At 37.5% G+C, this 14480-nt stretch overlaps 1 protein-coding gene across 2 annotated transcripts in view; it reads left to right on the top strand.

The window, feature by feature from the left end:
• rad52 (RAD52 homolog, DNA repair protein) overlaps window positions 1-14480 on the top strand; it is a 38322-nt gene that overhangs the window by 22723 nt on the left and 1119 nt on the right. The window contains exons 7-10 of one of the 2 annotated variants that reach the window (XM_073059260.1): window positions 3964-4160; window positions 8536-8690; window positions 10205-10297; window positions 13072-13254. In XM_073059260.1, coding sequence (XP_072915361.1) covers window positions 3964-4160; window positions 8536-8690; window positions 10205-10297; window positions 13072-13254 — 628 coding nt within the window. Of the gene's footprint in view, window positions 1-3963; window positions 4161-8535; window positions 8691-10204; window positions 10298-13068; window positions 13255-14480 lie in introns of both variants that reach the window. The other variant, XM_073059259.1, reaches the window with a different exon arrangement.

The raw sequence follows: 14480 nt of genomic DNA, 5'->3' as shown, positions 1-14480 counted from the left end.
ACCACCACTTGAGTTATCTGTACGTGCTGCTGGTATTCATTTTAACTTGTGTGGCAAGTGTGAAGTGTCTGCCCAAAGCCATACAAATCCAAAATGTGGCAAAACATAGCACCGCCATGTTGTTGTGGAAAGCTGCCCATGAATAATTGGAAGCAGCTGACAACTGACTAAGATCTATCTCCAGTTTAAACAAGTAAAGGCATTAAAACAAGCTCATTTAATACAAGAAATGCCACACATGAGGCTGCTTAACAAACTAAAACACTACAATGTTACAGAAAAGATACTGACATAGAGCATTAGCTGACGGGCGGGATGCAATGAGTGGGAATAAAGGGGGCCTTTTCTGGTTGACTGCCAGTGACTAATGGTGTTCCTCAGGGGTCAGTATTGGGACTGCTACTTTTCACATTGTTTATCATTGATTTAGAATTGATGGCATTGTGGCAAAGTTTGTGGATGATATGAAGATAGGTGGAGGGGTAAGGGTAGGTAGTGCTGAGGAAACAATGTGATTGCAGCAGGACTTGGACAGATTGGAAGAATGGGCACAAAAGTGGCAGATGGTATATTGTTGGGAAATGTATGCTAATGCATTTTGGTAAAAGGAATAATAGTGCAATTATCTAAATGGGGAAAAGGTTCAAACAGCAGAGGTTTAGCGGGACTTAGGAGTCCTCAGGCAAGATTCACAGAAGGTTAATTTGCAGCTTGAGTCTGTGGTAAAGAAGGCAAATGCAGTGTTGGCATTTATTTCAAGAGGCATAGAATATAAAAGCAAGGAGAAATTAGTCAAGCTGCACTTGGAGTATTATCAACAGTTGTGGGCCCCATATCTCAGAAAGGATGTGTTGCCATTGGAGAGAGTCCAGAGGAGGTTTACAAGGATGATTCCAGGAATGAAGGGGTTAACGTATTAGAGTTTGGCAGCTTTGGAATTTAGAAGGATGTGGGGGGATCTCATTGAAATCTACCAAATGTTGAAAGGTCGGATGTGGAGAGGATGTTTCCTATGGTGGGAGTATCCGGAACAAGAGGGTACAGCCTCACAATTGAGGGGTGACCTTTTAGAACAGAGGTAAGGAGGAATTTTTTTAGCCAGAGAGTATTGAATCTGAGGAATGCTCTACCACAGACTGCGGTGGAGGCCAAGTCCATGGGTACATTTAAGTCAGAAGTTGATAGTTTCCTGATCGGTCAGGGCATGAAAGGATATGGCAAGAAGGCAGGTGTATGGGGTTGAGTGGGATATGGCATCAGCCATGATGGAATGGCAGAGCAGACACGATGGGCTGAATGGCCTAATTCTGCTCCTGTCTTATGGTCTAAGTGTTAGTTAATGTATGCCATACAGCCACTTCGCTCCATTAGTCTAACCTGGCACAAGTTCAGTTGACAGATTCTCCAACCAGACAACAAGGAGAATTGCTACAGATTTATATTCTGCTTCCAGACTCCAAAGTCAAAAGTTAGTCAGTGAATCACTGACAAGATTGAGGGTTCAGCATCACCCAGGATGTTCAGTTCCACATAGAGCCACTAGCATTCACCAGCAAACACTGGCAAATGTTATTTGAATGTTCTAAACAGTGAACCAATAAAACATAACTGATTAGGTATCCATTGTTCAGTTTTCTTGTTAATCTCCTGTCCTAGCAGACAGAATAAATTTTGGATAGGCCGAGCATGTAGAATATTTAAGTGCTAAGGATAAAATTCGGGGCCAGGGCTCTGTTCCTACATCATGGCTTACTTTATCCTTCCCTTGAGTCCAGAGATCAAGTCAGTGTACGTTAGTCTGTTCCATATAATACCAAACCTCAAACTAATTAAATAAGCACTTTACACACAGACTCAATCTATCTTGTACTACACTATATAGCAGGTCATCGTCATTAAACACAAAGTACACTGCAGATGCTGTGGTCAAATCAACATGTACAAACATGCTGGAGGAACTCAGCAGGTCAGGCAGCTTCCGTGGAAATGAGCAGTCAATGTTTCCACAGATGCTGCCCGACCTGCTGAGTTCTTCCAACGTGTTTGTACGTGAGGTCATCTTCATTTTTTGTTAAACTTAAGTTGCTAATAGTTTTGGTTGGGGTTATATTTTAAATAATATTATTTTATTCTTGTTCTCCACTAATTTTTTTTAACATCTTCAGGATCAGCTTTTGTAAGTGCACCCTCTTTGTGATAACTCTTCTCCCCTTCTGAAACATACCAGATAGGTTAAATTGTTTTTGTTTGCCATTCGCCTTTGCTGTGAAATATTTGGTGAAGTTTGATCTCTGCCGTGGATTGGGATGACTTGCCTGTAGTTTCTAATGTCCAAGGCAAGCATTAATTGTTCTTGCCTAAAGGCCGTTGAGAAAGTGGTAGGGTATTGCTTTCAATTACTGCAGATGGTCTGGTAAAGGTCGGAGCTTTGCATCCAGTGATACAATGGTGGGCTTGCAATATAATCCCAAGTGTATGCAGTGTGGAGAGGAACCCAGTAGTGGTGGTGTTCACATGTCCTCATGGCGGAGGCAAGGACAGCTGCTGCCCAATAAACTGAGCATTGTGTAGAGTTTGAGATCATGATCTTTAAATACTATTTTCCTCAACCTCCCAAAATCTGTGCTAGTGCACTGATGGTATGGTAAATTCCAAAAATGCTGCAAGTACCAGGAAGTCAGCCTGCATTGATGGGAAGAGAAGCAGGGTTTCTCCCTTCCTCCATTCACCCTGTAGTTTAACAAGCTTCCATTTTGCTGTGCTTGTCTCCTCCTCAGTTCTGGTGGAAGGCCTTAACTGAAATAGTTTTATTTTAATGTGATTTGATGAAGGATCATTAGCCAAAAACATTAACACTTTTTTCCCCATAGATGTGGCCGAACTTGCTAGTTTTTCTACCATTTTCTGTTATTATGTATGTTCAACATATTTTTATTTATTTTCACTTAATGGTAAATATCCTTCACTGCAATGTGGATTCTAAGATTGAGGTTTTCCAGGTCCTGTTATGGACCTTTATTGTTGGAGGGCAGTGTTGTGCAGTGGGGCAGGTTGGTCAAACTCTTTTGTGATGTTATATATAAGATGCATGTTTCGTTGAACAGGATGTCACTGACTTCGAGCCTAGCCACCAGATGCATACAAGCATGTTAATTAGATTGTAGCTCAGTTATTTAAGAAAAGGTGATTAGTTTCTGAGTGAAGCAAGTGTTGTTTAAACTATTTCCCAATAATCATGTAGGTTATTGGCGCCTCATCTGGAAGCTAGCCTTGCTTAACTCCAGTCTGTATTGAGTTTGGATCTGTTACTGGTCAAGATCTTGCTTCAAGTGCCTCAAATGCAGGGGGATGCTGCACAGTCCCCCTCGATTTGATGGTCTAAGGGAAGTCAGAAAAGACTGGTTCAGCATTTAGTCCTACTCTCTGCGTTTCTGTTGAATTGGTTGTAAAGTGAAGGTCATAGCTCTGGCTGGACAAAATCAACACTGAATCAAAGACCACTGGCAGAAGGAGATTGAGGAGGATCCTGGTGATGACTTTCCCTGTGTCTGACAGCAGGGATACCCCTCCTGAAATAGCACATAATGATTTTGTCTCCTTTATGCAGATATTTATCCTTTGGTTGACTATGTACCAATTAATAAAAAGACCTCAGGAGACCATTAAAACATGACTGGCAAGTTGGCATTGCAAAGAAATCTTTTCTTTGATTCTTGAGTAATCTTCTAAGCAACGACCACAGTATGGGGTTTTGTCAGTCTATTACTCCTACGAAGTTGTTCATCAATTGTTATGAGAATTCAGTTGAACAATTTAAGGTTATCTATGTCAAAATACTGTCTTTCAAATATACAATAATTGTAAATATCTTGGCATCTCGAAAAAAACAATTATTCGGTGGCTAATAGATCAGATTCATTTACCAAACATAAGTTTTGTACACTTTTTTTTCTTTTTTTTAAGCAAACAGATTTTCAGTTTGCTGATGCTAAAAGAAATGATGATGAACCCATGATTCAGAAAGCCAGGTACAACAGCTTATTACAGGCTCATCTCAGGCCTCTGCCTGCACCCACTTCATGTCCTCCCAACAAAGGTATTAAAGGAGAAACTGCAGACAGGAAGGAAGACGTGGCAGGAGAGAATTGCAGCCTTTCCCGGTTGGTAAATTTCTAGCACTTGAGTGTGAGAATGGCATTTAGGCTCTTAATTATCAGACTATAGAAGTATCTAATTATAGATTGCCATGCTTAAACTTTGCATCCTGGTGTCATTCTTGAGTCACCTTCAGTGATGGCTCAGTTATGATCCAGAGATCATTGTCTATGGAGTTAAGTGTTTTATTTGATGATAATGTATTTACAATGTTTTTCTAAGTAAATGTGAAAAGTATTTACTTTGTAGATTGTACTGATAGAGCATTAATTTTGCCCCTGATTTTAGTATCTGTAGTTAATACAGCAATGGGAAATTTGTGCCAATTAAAAATATATTTTATATTTTCAAATTGTCTTGACTTTCAGTGGACACCAGAGATATTTGAAAAGTCCTAACCATTGACTAAGCAATCATTTGTTGCACCATTCCTTCCAGTGTAAGATGATAAGAGCCCGTAATAATGTAAAAAGCAAGAAAGAGAATAGCAAAATCAAATGTATTATATTGGGAATCAAGAAATAGGCCAAACAATAAACCAATATTTTGTATATTTTCATTACTGTAGCTGTTACGCTTCATTCTGCATTTTTATTATTTTACCTTGTTCTACCTGAGTGCACAGTGTGATGCTATGATCTGTTTGAACAGTATGCAAGCCAAGCTTTCCACTGTATTTTCACTTTTAGTACATGTGCCAATAATAAACTATTTCCAATTCCAAACAGACAGAGCTGAATGGAGGGGTCTGAATGGTCCAATTATATTATGAAACTTAAAATCATTAATATCACTAAAGAGAAAGTCCTGGAGAAATGTGCATACATTGTTACTAATCTTACAAAATTCTAGAGCAATGATAAACTTAATTCTAGAAAACGCAAGGAACTGGGAAGCCGCCAATCATTAGCTGATCATTTATTGTTGGCACATTGTAACAAACACATTAAAAATTGTGGTGTGATTGGATAGTTTAATAGAGGAAAATATTATTTGACAATTCTGGTGTTTTGGGAATGTGATGAGCAGAATAGAAAACGGGAAGCCAGTGGATGCAATATTTCTGGATTTTCAAAGGCATTTGACAAGGAAATGTACAAAATATTTTCTAAAAATTAGAGCATGCAGGTATTTATTATAGATAAATGAAGGAAATCCATCATTGCTAGTCACTTGAGCCTAAATTAGGATCAGTTCTGGTCCTTGATCTATTAATAATTTATATTAACTTAGATAGAAATACAAAGTACAGTAAATTCAAGTTTAATTGTCATTCAACCATACGCATGTATACAGATAAACAAAACAGCATTCCTCCAGGGCCAAGGTGCAAATGGTTGCATATAGCACACAGCCCAAATAGTTATGATAGCACATACAGTCACAAAAAATAATATTGGAACAAGTCCCTTAGTGGCATGACCTCAAGTTTGATGATGCATGGGTTTTCTGGAGCCATGTTTCTGTAAGAACAAGTGTGCAACAGTTCCTCATCTCATGCTCAGTCATCAACAGATGAACATCCAGCTTGTCTTCCAGGAAGCAAACACTGGAGGGCAGCACTGACAGGAGAACTGACTTGCAGCAGCTACCCCCAACCCTGCACAGATTCCAGTATGCCGGCTAAAATGCTAAGATTGGGGGGACTGAGCAATGAAGAGGATAAAAAGAGTGCAAAAGGATTTAGTCAGAATGATAGAGTGAGGCTGGCTGGATGAATCTTGTTTGGTAAATTGTGAGAAATGTGAGACTATGCTGCGATATAACTAAGAAAGGCATAGAAAAGATAGTTCATAAATATAGCACACTAGTCATTGTTGATGTATAAAAGATTTTGGTTATGCTGGCTCGTGAGCCTCAAGCATGCAAGTGCAGCATAAGCCACAATTGGAAGGAATCCTGAAAGATTATAAAAATGTAGAAGTGAAATTGCAATGGAAATTGAAAAGTAGAGTGGGGGGAAATATTGTGGATAAATTTTGGAATTTTTTTTGGGATGGAGGGGGTTCAAAAGAACAAAAGGGGCAAGAGAAAAAGGGTAGCAGCTGCAAAAACCAAAATGCTAATCTGTAGTTAAGACATCAGTGTAGTTATAAGTTATAACTTTGTCTGGATGAAAGTCAGGGAATGATATTAGAAACATAACAGGAACAGGAATTAGCCATTTTACCCTTTAATTTTGCTCCACAGTTTATTATGTTATCATCTATCTCCATAATATATTTCCCCCTCTGTCCATTCTCTGGTATCTCTTACCTTATAACATGGGATTACAAACCAAGTTCTAGATGCCCCTTCCAGAGGAAATTAGCTCCTCTTATCCAGTCTGCTTAGCTCTGTCAGAACTTTATAAGCTTCAGTTGAATTCCCACCCATTCATCTAAACTCTAAATACAAAGGTCACCTACCCTAAACAATCTGAATCCAGAAACCTTTGTTGTATACTTTTAGGTAAGAGAACAAAACACGGTACAATATGGGCATTGCTGCTAAGACAAAATAAATGCAAATGACAAGAGTCTAAAAGTAGATAAATCCAGAACCCTGAACTTTCCTATAGTGTTCAGAGAAGCAGGGAAGGAAAAATGATCCATTAATTTTAAGTTTCCTCGTATTACAGGAATAGCTGATAAAGTAGAAACATTGATTAAGAAGGGAGAGAGTGATAGGCCAGATAATTAAAGATCAGTTAGCAATGGTGGTAATGTATTAAAGTAAATTGTGAGGGGTAGGAAAACTTATCACATAAGCTCAGGTTCATCATGGATTTGTGAAGAAATTGCCATGACAAATGAAGAGATAGGAAGTGGAATTAATATAAGCAATGTCTGTCTGGTGTGCATAAATGAATCCAAAGGGCTCATTGAGGATTTCACTTCTTATTTCATTCTATTTGTTATCTTTGACTATACAGTGGATTCCAGTTAATTGGGACCAGTACATTTTGGCCCAAATTAAGCAGCTGCCCCAATTAGCCAAAATTTCATGGAAATAGTTGAAAGTTATATAAAAGACTAACTACTGTTTAACTAAGTAATAAATTAGGTATTTAAATAAAATGCAGAACAAATTAGAACAGTCTATACTATTACTACTACAGTACTATAAAACTGTATTAGCTCCTGATCGTTAACAATGGAGGAATTTATCCACTGTACACTGCCATATTCTCTTGACTGTAAGTGAACAAAGTCAGCACAGACACCAGATGCAGATAATGGACTACCTTCATGCTTTCCTGCATGAAGTAGTACCATAATCCAACAATAAATTTCCTGACATCCTATGTAATCACTGGCTTTCGTTTTTGAGATGTTCCCTGTTGTCCCTTGCACAACAGCCATTTTTCTCAGTTTATCTTGCTGATGAAGAGTGGTGTTAGGCGACTGGCTTTTAATTTGGTCCAGTAAGGTAATTGTTTTCAGCTGGTGTCAAATCTTTTAGTGGCATCTTGGCAGGGGTCTGAATTTTTAAGTCAAAATAAAAAAAAAATCAAAAAACCACTGGTTTTTGAATCTGCATCCGTCAGCCCAAATAGATAAAATAACCTGACTACGTGAAACTGAGGCTGTTTTAAAAACTATTTGCTCTGAGCACGGTGTAGTGTCTAACGGCCACACGAGTACATGTGACTGACAATAGTTAGAAGCTGTTTGGCAACAGACTGCTGTCTCAATTAAACAGCATAGTGTCCCAAATAAAAGTTCAGGGTGAAGTCTGTCCCGAGCCTTATAGGCTCATCAGGCCTGTGCTTATGCTGGTTTCCGTGGCGTGAAGCGACTGAGAGTACAAAACTCCCCCCCCCCCCCCCCCCCCCCCCGGATAGGATGCCAGTCTATCGCGAGGTTAACCCTTAGCATTTTGCTGGTACCCATTTTCAGCTGGGTGGACTGGAACAATGTGTGGTTAAGTGCCTTGCTCAAGGACACAACATGCTACCTTGGCTGGGGCTCAAACTCACGACCTTCAGATCGCTAGTCCAACGCCTTAACCACTTGACCACACCAAATAAATGGAATCCCGGCTATTTTCTCGATTCGTTTTTGTTCTTTCAAGAGTTGACCCAAATAAACAGCTGCCCCAATTAACTGGAATCCATTATATTTAAGTTTGTTTATCAGAGGGAGAAATATATTTTCTAAATACTCATCAGATGTCTGAATATACTGAGGTTATATATTGAGGAAATTTTTTCTTATATCTACATGTTGTACTGAACTGGCATTAAGATAGTGTTAAGTCTACTCTAAATGTAATTAACTTGCTCTTTCTCACAACAGGCCCATTAAATGGGGGGGAATATTTGATCCTTGAATTGATAGTAAGAAGGAGCAGTATATGAAGAAATTAATTGCGTTGCATGGCTCTCTGTTTATGTAGCAGTACAGATTACAACGTTGATCTGGACCTCACATACCAACGGAAACTTCGACAGAAGCAGCTTCAACAACAGTTCAGAGAACAGATGGCGAAGAATCTCAAACCACAGTCACAAGAAACTGTTAGTTGTGTTGCCCAAGCAAATAATCACACAGGTACCTGAGACTGTTTATGCAAGATGAGCAGTTATCTGATTGTCAGAAGCTGCTTTAATTTTTTTTAAACTGACATCCATCAAAATTTCCATGTTAACGCACATAGGAACGACCTCTAATTTGATTTATAGATTAGAAATTGTGCAAGTAGTTTTTAAAATTAAATTATTTTAAATCCAACTGAACTTGAAAAAAGGATGCAAAAGTATTAAGCTGCATAATAATCCTGCAAGTAAAACAAGTTTAATGGTATGATTTTAATAATGTGAATTTATCTAATAATGCAATAACTTTGATCTGTGTGAAATGCATGAGATACAAAGATGCTCTGCTTCATGTTATTGGAAAATGGATAAAAATATAAAGCAAAGATGTGGCCTTGTAATCTTCTGAAAGTAGAAGTGAATCTAACCAATATTGACAGAATGGAACAGGCAAACTGAATTCTATATGATCAATAATGGGCTTGTGCTGTATAAGTATTAATGAAAACTGATGATTAGCTTTAAAAAAGACAAATGGGTTAGCAATGTCCTTTACGGAAAGGTATTTCCCACTTTTACCTGATGTGAGTTCTTATTGTTCTATTAATATGTGAATATATGACAAGAAATTCAATCCCTATCTGTATTGTAGTGCCCATCGTGTTAGTTTAACTTGACTTTTGAAATTTACTTCCATTAAATCATCTGGTATAGAAAGTATGTCCTTGAGCTGGAAAAGGAGCAGAAGATATTTGCAAGAGTATGTTGCCACAACTAGAGGGCTTGAGTTAAAAGGATGGTCTAGATAGGCCGGAGCATTTTTTTCCCTGAAGCATAGGAGGCTGAACTGTGAACTTAGAGATGCATAAAATCATGGAAGATATTAATAAGGTGGATGATCATTCTTTTTACCATGGTAGGGAATCTAAAATGAGAGGATATAGGTTTAAGAGGAGAAGGACAAGGTTTAATCATGACCTGAGGATAAACCTAATTGTATAGCTGTTGGTGGGTAGTGAGCAGAGGAAGCTGTATAAGTTTCATATGGCACTGGAAGACTCTATGATGAGTCCATTGATATAGCTCAAATGTCCTGGGACTGGCATTATTTTAAGCAGAATGCCAGTCCCAGGACAAGCTTGGGCAGACATACATGGATCTCAGTGGAAGATGTATCACATAATCTACTTGGTCTCCAGTAGGATCTTTAATCTTTGTATTCTACATTATCAAAATTGTAAAGGAAGGCATTCTTGGATAAACAACTGCTTTTTAATTTATATATTTAAAATTAAATATGCCTATCTTGCCCTCTTTTATCAATTTAAATCAGCAACATACAGTCGGCCCTCCTTATCTGTGAGGGATTGTTTCCGGGACCCCTCGCGGATACCAAAATTCGCGGATGCTCAAGTCCCTTATTCAACCTGTCTCAATATGGTGGATCTTAGGACCCAGCATTTATGCATTTTTCATGCATTTGTTTACTTCCACATATTGATATGAAATATTTTCTCTTTCTATTTGTAGTGACAGTTGTGCAGTCTAAATTGGCACCACAGATTAATCATATCACACCAATCAAGCATGAGGCAGATGTATTTGAGGATAAGCTCCTGGCTGGTAGGTATTGCATCCATGCTGCTTGAAAGTTCAGTGGATCACTTTTCATTTAAAAAAAAGGTAACCGGCGAGTTATTTTAGAGTTTATTTTATATTTATTCCTCTTGAGTTAAAAACAGTTGAAACTTTAACAATGTCAGCAGTTAAATGAAAGATTTTCATGTAATATATCAACCAATGCACTCCAATTAGGCTGGATGGAAAACCTGGCTTATTTTAAGTCCAGAGGCAGTCAGAGCCAGAAGGTTGGCACTGAGAAGTTCATTGAATCAGTAAGTTGTAATAATGTGGCATCCTTTTATTGCCTTGGATTTTACAATCAGCAGTGAAGCCATGGATTAGTTGCTAACCTGAATAATAATAATAATTTAAAAAATAACAGCCTACAATGAACTAACGATCAGTTGCATAGATTAACTGTTGACTTGTTCAGTGGCTGGATCTCATCAAACCGGTTGACTGGTGTCTCAGAGGTCTCAGTATGCACTGAGCTGTGCACCGAGATGACATGATTCCAGTTCCTGTCAGAAGCCATATTACTTCAGTGATACTGAAAAGTGCAAATCAGTAAATGCAAATCTTTCTCTTCATTAGCATAGGAAGGAACAAACATTTTACAGAGCAAGAAATAAAGATCAAAACATCTGCATAATTATAGTGGGAGTGGAAATGACAAAAACTTTATTTTGTACATTATTCTCTCAAAATTGTAATTTGTACCGTATATACAGGAAACTTTTTTTAGGCCATGGATTTTGGGCAATCGTGTCACTTTGGAAACTGAATTTAGACAAACAAAGCTCGTTTAAGTAAAGTTTACCTACAGAGAAATAAAGAGATGGGTGGACTAGCCCTACCCAATTTTAGGTTTTACTATTGGGCTGCCAATATAAGGAATATTACTTTCTGGTCCTATTATATTTATCATAAAGATTGCCCATCATGGGTCTCCTTAGAAGTTAATTCTGTAAAAAAAATTCCTCTATTGTCTCTCTTCTTGGATCATACTCTTCATTTTCAGCAAATAAAATAACATAACATAATTGTTAAGCAAACTTTAAGGATTTGGGCTCAATTTAGGAAATTTTTTGGTTTAGTGAATTTTTCATTATCATCTCCCATTCTCCTTAATTTTTTTTTATCCCTTCCATGACTGATAAAGTCTTTAAAGATTGGGATGAACTAGGTATTAAGTGTTTTTGGGACCTGTTTATCTCAGGATCTCTTGCTTCATTTGACCAATTGTCAAATAAATTTGCACTCCCAAAAACACATTTTTACAGATACCTTCAAATTAGAGATTTTCTACGTTTCCATTTAACTACTTTTCCTATAGCTCCTGATAAAAATTTACTGGACGATCTTTTAAATTTAAAACCTTTTGTTAATGGTTCTATTACTGGTATCTATAACTTGTTGGTTGATTCTAGACAAGACTTTTTAGATAAAATAAAAAATCTAAAGGACTATTTAGACCTAAATTGTCAGATTTCTGATGATAGATGGAATAAAATTCTTAAAACGGGTTAATAAATCATCTTTCTGTGCTCGTCATTCTCTTCTACAATTTAAAGTGGTTCATAGAGCTTACATTTCTAAACAGAAGCTGCCCAGTTTTTACCCGAGTGTTTCTGCACTTTGTAATAAATGCAACTCTGCTGATGCCTCTTTAATTCATATGTTTTGGTTTTGCCCTAAAATTAAAAAGTTTTGGCAGGAAGTATTTCATACCTTCTCACAACTTTTTAGGGTCCAATTTGACCCAAATCCCCTTACTGCCTTGTTTGGTATTATTGCAAATGAAGATATAACTTTAAATACTCCTAACCTACAGGTTTTAGTTTTTACCTCTCTTTTAGCAAGAAGAGCAATCTTGCTTAAATGGAAGGAGTCTACCCCTCCTACACATCTTCAATGGCTACGTGATATTATGTCTTATTTAAATTTAGAGAAGATCCGCTGCTCAGTTTTAAATTGGAAACAATCTTTTTATGATATCTGGGGACCTTTCCTAAATTACTTTTCCAGTTTATAAAGTTTAATAGTGCACAGACTTTTATGTATATTTTTATCTTCTCTTCTTAAGTGAATGTCTTTTTTTTCTAATTATCCATTATCATCCATCAGCTTTTTTCTTTGGTAGTTGGTAGGGGGTTGACTTTTTTAATATAAAAAATTTCTTTTATGATGTATGACTTATCTTTAAATTTTTGATTACAGAGTGGTATACCTTTATGTGTTATGCTATAACATTTTGATCAATTTTATTACAATATATGAATGTACACAAGTTATGTTGAGATGTATCTATGTGTTGCACTCTGTAAATCTTGTTTTTTTTCTTCTTCTGAATAAAAATATTGTAAAAAGAAAGAAAGACGACAGAGCATAATATATTCAGTGGTGCCACTGATAGAGCTGCCAGCTCACAGATCCAGCCTCCAGAGCTGGATCCTGATTTCCACTGCTGGCTGTGTGGAATTAGTATATTCACCCTGTGGCATCATGGACTTCCCCCAGGTGTTCTAGTGTACTAAAAACAAAGTGCTGGAAATACATAGCAGGTCAGGATGATGCTACGGGAAGAGAAACAGTATTTTGGGCCAAAGACTCTTCAAATTCTTCAACCTGAAACTAACTTTTTTTCCTTCCCATCAATGTGATCTGATCTGCTGAGTATTTACAGAATTTTCTGTTTTTATTTCAATTTTTCAGCATCTGCAGTTTTTTGGAGGTTTTCTCTGATAAGAATCTTTTTTTTTCTGAAACAGCAGATGATCCTGAACTCTGGGATATTCCTCTGGATGGCACCAGATTTGAGAGCAATCCAAATGTCCCTTGTCAGAATCAAACTCCATCTACACCTCCTACAGGTCTACAACACATGTTGATGAGCAGAACTCCACAAAAGATTAATTCCTCAAAACAAACCCACAATGCCTACCAAAGTAGAACAGGTGAGATTAAACTGCATTCTGTGAAATGGCAGGGAGACACTGGCAAAGATGGTGTTTCAGCTCTATGGCTGGCAACTTTTAGGACCAAGATACTTTGCATTAAAAGAATGGTTCAATGTGCAAAAATCATAATGCAAGGAAGCAAAGCAGTTTTGTGTTGAATTCTGGATTCTTTTGCACGATACCAACTTTGTATGGCACAGTCAGAAATCATCAATGCATCTGGCACTGTTATCTCCACTACTGCAAACACCTCTGGATTTTCAAAAGAATAAGATAATATCAATTTTAATTTTGTCTTAATAATAGGTAATTTTCCTGACAATTTAATCAATGAGTGGGCATCATGTGCACGACGTTTATTTTGTTTTCTTTTCCCCCCATGTGAAGTCCAAGGCTACTGAAAGTATAGTTTTACCTTAATGTTTCATTTACTGTGCTGTATATGATTCTTTAAAATTTAGTAAGCTGGAATTACTGACCTGATCCTGTGGACCTGCCCTAGTTAAATGCTCTGTATCTAACTCTGACCATCTGTATCTTGGAGGCTTACAAGAATAGCCCCAGGAATGAAGAGGATCATTTGAGTGTTTGATAGCTCTGGGCCTGTACTGGATGGAACTTAGAAGATTAAGGGGGAATCTCACTGAAACCTACCAAATATTGAAAGGCCTACATTGAGTGCATATGGAGAGAATGTTCTCAAAAGTGGGAGAATCTAAGACCAGAGGGCACAGTGTTAAACTAGGATATCCCTTTAGATACTGAGAATTTTTTTTAGCCAGAGGGTGGATAATCTGAGGCTAAGTTATTGGATATATCTAAAGTGGAGGGTGATAGGTTTTTAATTAGTGAGGGTGTTAAGAGTTACATACAGGAGAACAGGCTGAGAGGGAAAATAAATCATTCATGATCAAATGGTGGAGCATACTCATTGTGCTGAAAGGCCTAATTTTTCTCATATCTCATGGTCTTATGCACACTGAGGTTTACTGTACAGCCTGAATTCCAGTTGGTAGTCATCCCTGAAAATATGGTGAAGTTGTGGGCACAACATATTCAACTGTGAAGCTTGCAATTGATTTTGTTTTTAAATGCCTCTGTTCAGAAATATTTTAGAAAATAATAAAATTGTGGTTAATGGAAAAAATGAAAGTTGACTAAAATTACAATAGGAAATTCAACTGCCTTGCGATTTGCCTTCCAAATCTTTGTCCAAAAGCCCC

This window comes from Hemitrygon akajei, chromosome 10, assembly GCF_048418815.1.
Source record: "Hemitrygon akajei chromosome 10, sHemAka1.3, whole genome shotgun sequence".
NCBI lineage: Eukaryota > Metazoa > Chordata > Chondrichthyes > Myliobatiformes > Dasyatidae > Hemitrygon > Hemitrygon akajei.
Note: the sequence above shows the minus strand (reverse complement) of the source record. Positions and strands in the feature narration are given on the sequence as shown.